The sequence below is a fragment of the Strongylocentrotus purpuratus genome, unplaced genomic scaffold (assembly GCF_000002235.5).
Source record: "Strongylocentrotus purpuratus isolate Spur 01 unplaced genomic scaffold, Spur_5.0 spur5_scaffold_10, whole genome shotgun sequence".
Taxonomy (NCBI): Eukaryota; Metazoa; Echinodermata; class Echinoidea; order Camarodonta; family Strongylocentrotidae; genus Strongylocentrotus; species Strongylocentrotus purpuratus.
The window spans coordinates 10105183-10112229 of NW_022145595.1; the positions used below are offsets into that span (position 1 = coordinate 10105183).

Below are 7047 nucleotides of genomic sequence, written 5' to 3' on the forward strand. Positions count from 1 at the left end.
TTTTAAAGGATAAATAGGCTTTTACCCTATTTTTCACATAATTTGTTCTATCAAATACAAGGAAAACTTGTATGTTCATATAATTGAAATAACAAAGCTAAAATCTTGAAGAGAAAAAAAAACAGCGCACTCATTTGTTTTTATATCCAACCTCGATCCTAAAAAGGGAGTGGGGAATTCCAACGTTTAATATTAGCATTGTAGAAATTTCTTTGATTCTGATGTTTAATATTAGCGACGGGGATTCCCACCGTACGTTTCGTCAGTAGTAATACATGGAACGCGTTATCGTCATTGATCAGATATTGCATTCGACAGGAGTAATCATTCTCTTCCGGCGTTACATTTGATAATTGTGTGTTGACCAGTTAGCACGCTTTATCGTGGACTGTTGAAATATAGAAATTCTACAGAAAATGGCGGCGAAAGCTGTGGAAAAACTCGTCCGTGAACTTGTCTGTGCCGTTTGCATGAACACTTTAAAGAACCCCAAATCTCTCTCATGCAGGCATACTTTCTGCGAAGAATGTTTAAAGCAGTGCGATAAGGCATCACAAGGCTGTTCAGGTGGTATAAAATGCCCTATGTGCAGAGAGGTGACTTCTCTTCCGAGAGAAGGTGTGGCAGGTCTGAAGTCCAATCCGCTGATTTACCGGGTTCTCGAAGTTCTTGAGGCAAAGAAAAATTCGACCCAAATAATGTGTGACGCGTGTGGGGACAGCGAATCACCTCTGACGACCTACTGCCGAGACTGTCTCCATTTCATTTGTGACTCCTGTGCTTCTTCCCATGCTAAAATGAAACTCTTGATGAAAGATCACCGTACAGTTCCCCTGGACAAGATTGAGAACGGGACTATCAAAATAAAGTGGATGGAAGAGGGCTTGTGGAGAAAGGCGCACGAATGCGAAGAGCATGGCGGTGAGCTGCGGAGGTTCTACTGCAGAACCTGCAAGAAACGTATCTGCAGGGACTGTATCGTTCTCGACCATACCAAACCTGACCATGACTGCACCACAGTGCAGAAGATGTTTCAGGAAACAAAGGAGAAGTTACAAGATCGTTTGAAAAGCTGTGAGGAAAAGGAGGAACATGTGAGCACAATGTTAAATGATGTGGATGTACGAGAAACAGGAGCAAACCAGAAGTTTCATAAGATGAAAGAAACTATTCGGGACCAGAAATTAACGGCTGTTAAAAATTTGGATAAAGCAGAGGAAGAACTTTTGCAGAAGGTTAACGTGCTGGAGGAAAAGCTTAACGTCAAACTACAAGCTTTCAGAGACAACATGAACACAACAAAAGAAAATCTCACGAGGGCGCAATCAAAGGCTAAAGAGGTTGTTTCGGCAAAAGAGGTTACTGACATATCTAGAGGTCCCTTCTTACCTGAAGATGTTCTCAAAGAACTCGAAGAATTGATCGCGTCAGATGTCACTATGACAATTTCTATGGATCTCGTGGCTTTGAAATCTACCATGATAGAAGGATCGAAGATGCCAGAGCAAATGGCGCGCTTTGCCAAGCTGTCGTTGTCGCGTATTTGGCGAGAGACTCAGATGTTTCCAATTCGTGATAAAGACATTGTAAACATTGTCTCCGATGGAAAGGCAATGTACGTTGCTTGCAAGAAGGTGATTTACAAGAAACTGTTGTCTAACGAAGCCACCCCGTCCACTTGGATGAAGCTTCATTTTAATGCAAGCATAAAACAGGTGGTAGATGTGGCCATATCAATAAAGGACCAAGCCTTCTCTTTCATTGCTGATACCGACGCAGCTTGCACGCAACTCTACAGATTGAAACTGGATGAGTTCCCAACATCTATTGAACACACAGCGGACACACCGTGTCCTTTGAATCCCAGTGCAAGAATCACTGTTGATTCCAAGTCCCTCATCGTCGTTGCCGATAACAAGCCAGCCATATCAAGTTCAAGTCAGGCAACCTCCTCAGGGTCCGAACCGGTCAGCGAAACCAAACGGAAAAAAACGACATCATCTCCGGTTGTCGAAGGCGACTCAAATAAGAGACCAATGGCAGCGGCTGGTGGTGGATTTACCTTTGGTATGACATTGCCTCAACAGCAACCCTCCTTCACTGGCACAACCTCCAACTCTCAGACAAGTAAATATTGAACACTTTAAGTCAAGTGATGTAAATGTTATTTTCAAGCGATATAAAATCCTCTCACATTGCCATATAATGGATACTATTTCATGTGCCCCCCCCCACCCCCTGCCATAACAAGTACTAAAGATTGCCTTCATCGTGAGTGAAGACATTTTCCTCTTTTACGTAAAAACGCAATAATAATCATAACGAGAATTTTAAGGCCCCTCTAAAGTGTTGGGACAAGCCGACCCACCCATCTGTTTATGGGTGGATGCATAGCACGTAATGTGTACTACGTAATGTACAGTCAAACCTGCTTTAGTGACCACTCTACAAAGGTCACATTTCTTGTTTCCCCTGAAAATGGTTTCTCATTGAATCATGTACTGAAGGAACCTGTCTACAAAGACCACCTGTCTTCAAAGGCCACTTTTTGTGTTTCCCTTGGGCGGTCGCTATAGACAGGTTTGACAGGTATAACTCATAATTATATCAAGTTTTCGTCAAAGCTTTTTCATTGCGATGCCCCAAATTACTAAATAATATAGTGTCTGAATATTTTGATGAGTTGAAGAACTAAATTGTATAAAATTTTAAAAGTGATCAGTAATATCAGACAACGGTCTGTAATTCTTTCAGCTGTTGCAATTCATGCCTTTTATTTCATCTTGTTTTATTCTTACAGTATCTGCTTTCGGCAGTGCCAAGTCTCCAAGCAAGGCAGAAGGCACCCTCTCTCCTTCGGATTCGAAAGGAAAGGAAACAAGACCGGAAATTCCAAATGCAGGATCAGACATCTTCACAATATCCACGAAAATCTATAGGGAAAAACCTAAGATAAGCTCCTCTAGTTCCACATTTGTATTTCCAAGTACACCTACGCCTGTAAACCAAGGGTCTCAGTTATCTTCAGATAATTTCGAGGTTCCACTTGATAGGGTTAGAAGTCTTGCTGCGGCGAAGACAGGTCAGCTGGTGTTCCTGCGCGGGGACAAGAAAGCCGTCATCATCACTGACAAAGACGGGGGAGTCCAGCATGAAATCAAGGAGCCTGGCAGGATGTACTTGTCCATCTCCTGCACAGAGAGTGACGCCCTCTACGTTCTGTCTGCCTTCTGGGGCAGCCACATCGTCACGCTCACCAAGCATTCCTTGGAGTGTGGTGGTCCCCTCGAGTACATCGTTGACGAGCTCGACATGTCAGCAGACTTTCAGTCAGACGAGTGGCCAGTCATTGGTAACTATGGTAACGACCTCGTGATCATGCACACGGGGGATGTGATTCGTGTCTACTCGGCGGAAGATTGGGATATATTAGATGACGAAGACGTCAACGGCCAAGACCAGGATGACGATAAGGAGGAGGATGTTTAGGGGGATGAATAAGAATACCTGGGGGGTGTTTCACAAAGATCCTAAGTAGAACTTATCTCTAAGTTGGACTTAACATTTATGGAAAGCCGTTAGCATCTATGAAAACATTTGTAAAAGTTATTTTTTATTTTTTATTATCGAGGAGATTTCATGTTCTTGATGTGGAATTTATAAAAAAGTCTAAAATACTTGAGCTTCTGCTTTTGAATATATTTTATTTTAAGGCTACAAATGGCTATCCATAATATTTCAGTCCAACTTAGAGTTAAGTTTGACTTAGGATCTTTGTGAAACACCCCCTGGTTTTAATGGAGATAAAATCCAATGCATGTTCAGGATATGGAAAAGGTTTAATAGGGTAATGGTTATAACAGGTAAACAGTATGTTTCTTTTATGAATACAATCAAATCTTAGCCCGTTTTACCTTCAACATTTCAGATATAATCGGTGACCAGTCGCCAATTTTTACGTTACTTACTCACATGCAAATTTATTCATATAACATTTCACAATTATTACTACGCTCAAATGCAACTTCGATTAGCGATTCTGGTAATCATCAGAAGAGGTGATATCTCTTTCAAAGAACAAATAACATTTGTGGGTTTTTTTCTTCTTTAACTTGAAGATCTATCATTCTATACTTTAAGAGTCTGTAAATACAACCAAGGAGCATCATGCGCCTTTAATAATATCAAAGTGATATCAATTACCAGCCATTTTCTCAAAGTGTAATTAGTATGATAGTGCGAATGTAAATCATTGTAAAAAATACATGTATATTTCATTTTAAAAGTCCTGTGGAAAAAAGGTAATGGTGACAATCATTTCAATTTTCACACGTGATGCATTGATGTTAGTCTTTCATATATAAAATGAGCTGAAAAATGTTCAGGCTTATGATGTTTATAAATGCTGATACTGCCATTGAAAAATGGTTGCTTGATAATGTTGTAGTAAATAGTTTTTTTTTTAAATCATGTTAGCCTGCTTATGTACATAAATATCTAAAGTTTGATGAGAAAGTCACTTTTATATTATCACATTTTTAGTAGAAAGCATTTAAAACAAGACACCCTTTCTTCTTCAAAATTTTGATTTGGCTATTGCTCGTATAATGAATTAAAACAATAGATAGATTAGATTTTATAAAACGCAAAAACAAAAAGAGACAAGAGTTTATAATTAAGTTAAGTGTTTTGCCGAAATCGGACACATGATAAGAAAGTGGTGATTTTTGTTAAAGATTTGTTTTTACAGTAAGGGCATAAAACAAAACTGTACTGTTATCGCAAGACTGATATCCTTTCTTTGTGTATATAGTTTTATCAAAGATTTCCAATTTTTGTTTTCGTTCATGAAACTGATTTCATTATGCATTTGTTTTTGTGTGGTAAATATGTAATTGCAGATACGGAATTTTTTATTTTTTTTTAGACGAATGACTAGGCCTATTCCAATTATCTAAATTTTAAAGCCCATCTGTACTAGTTTGGCCAGATGGGATTAGACCTCCATGCAAGGCCAATATAATATTTAATTAATATTTAGATGTTTATACAGATAAAATACGATAAAAGATAAGATATTAAAGCTAAGTTTCAATATTGGTTAAACAAGGTGATGTTCCTGAATTAAGCGAAATTGGCAAATTAATATTACATCAGAGAGTATAAAGTGAAGAAACCTTGAATGAATTAAATATAGTGATTATAAAGATGTAATGTTGACATCAACAAAGATAAATATTTGTTTTGTGAGACATAAACTTTAAAAACTGCCGTAACGTGTAAGAGGTCGTTTATTTTTCTCGGAATATGATTACTAAGAGCCCTAGTGACGGTAATCGCGCGGTTTTTTTTATTACGAACGAGAGGGGGAGGGGGTCTTTATTTCGTTAAATTGGGGGTTAAGGGACTTTTTCGGTTTTAGTATGCGATAGGTTTAGTGTATATGACTGTAGTGATCGATCTAGTGTTCAAATAGATGTTGATAATTCGGCTAGTCTTTGACATTGGAGGGAGCATGAGTCTATTAACAACAAACAAATTAACAAAGACAGATTTCTAGCTGCTCATTTCTTTTTGTCATTCCTTTGTTGCAGAAATAAAGACTAACTGGATAAGTTCAACTCAATTACATTTCTCTCATGTGGTCTTTGTTTTTTTTTTCCATTTTATTTTAGATCAATGGACGAAATAACTTTGTTAATAGTATTTCAGCCTCGCAATGCACTGTAATTGTCAACATCATAAAAATTGAAAAAAGGAAAGAAGATTTTGCAGAGGGACAATATTCTAAATAAAAAGTCCCTGTAAAGGTTTTTAAAAACACTCGCACGTTTGTTGTGGCACAAATTGTCGACGGCGACAACTTGCGCCGATTTTGCAAACCCTGACGATTACCGAAACTTAGATCTTTCTACTATTCGGTCTAGTGGACCTTAAGTCTACCCAGGCGCGGATCCACGGGGGGGGGGCCGACGGGCCCGGGCCCCCTGGCTTTTTTTTTTTTAAAAATTTTTTTTCCCCCTTCCACAGGGTTCTTTTATTTTTAAAACAAATTTCATCATATACAGAACATCCATATATCATATACAAATAATTAAAGAAATAATTTCCATACATAATGGCTTGACACAGGTAATAATCATCACGGCCAAAAACTTTTGTGGCAGATAAAAACAAACATTTATGACAAAATTAGTACTTTAAATATATAATTTTAAAAAAATACCAAACATAAAATACATGATCATGTTTATGTTAGCACATTTCCAACACTCTCAAAATATTTTCTAAAGTGAAACCATTTCTTTTTTAGTTTATTCTCTCTGAGATTTGTTTGGTATATATATTTTTCCATTTCATAATAACGTTTTACAGCTGATAAAATTATATCAAATGATGGTAGTTGATTTCGTAATTTAGCTGAAAATATTTCTTGTCTTACAACCATCAGAACACAGTTGAGTGCATTATTATTGCTACCGCAATATCCAAACAATTTATTTTGATTTGTAAATTTGATCCTTTCCCCCGTATTACGAAATATCCAGAACTCTAACTTCGACCATACTTCATTAGAATAGTTACAAAAGCAAAAAACATGTATGATAGTTTCATCATTGTTACTACAAACAGTACACTTCTTGTCAGCCACTACACCAAATCTTAACAAAATGTCCTTCATATATAATATTCTATTTAAAATCTTGACAGATACAATAGGAGAAAGTAATAGTACTGAGGTCACAGAATGAGGGGAGGGTGTCGTAACACTTCTTTTCCCCATATCATTGTCTTTTCTCTCATTTCCCTCTCCCTTTCTTTTGTGGTTACCATCTTTTATTTATTTTATTTATTTATTTATTTTTTTTTTTGGGGGGGGGGGGTTGAGTTGGGTGTATCCCCGAAGTACGTTATTGCCTTTACACATTCAATTATGTTGTCATTTTCGTTGTTTTTTTTAATGGAGTCAAAGTGCACTGCCCAAATGTGGTAGACTTCAATGTGCAACCTGAATTCATCCTGTAATTCAGGTTTCTCGATCGGCGA

General features: G+C 37.6%; 1 protein-coding gene across 1 annotated transcript; it reads left to right on the top strand.

Annotated features, from left to right (window-relative positions):
• Nucleotides 1–368: 368 nt before the first annotated feature.
• On the top strand, nucleotides 369–3537 carry LOC105445773. The gene is made up of 2 exons (XM_011681742.2): nucleotides 369–2127; nucleotides 2801–3537. Exons 1-2 carry the CDS (start codon nucleotides 417–419, stop codon nucleotides 3487–3489), a joined length of 2400 nt encoding a protein of 799 aa, XP_011680044.2. The 5' UTR covers nucleotides 369–416; the 3' UTR covers nucleotides 3490–3537.
• Nucleotides 3538–7047: the final 3510 nt, after the last annotated feature.

Coding starts and splice junctions, on each gene's coding strand:
- LOC105445773 (XM_011681742.2), top strand. CDS start 417: ATGGCGGCGAAAGCTGTGGAAAAACTCGTCCGTGAACTTGTCTGTGCC. Junction 2,128..2,800: donor AACCTCCAACTCTCAGACAA/GTAAATATTGAA, acceptor TTATTCTTACAG/TATCTGCTTTCGGCAGTGCC.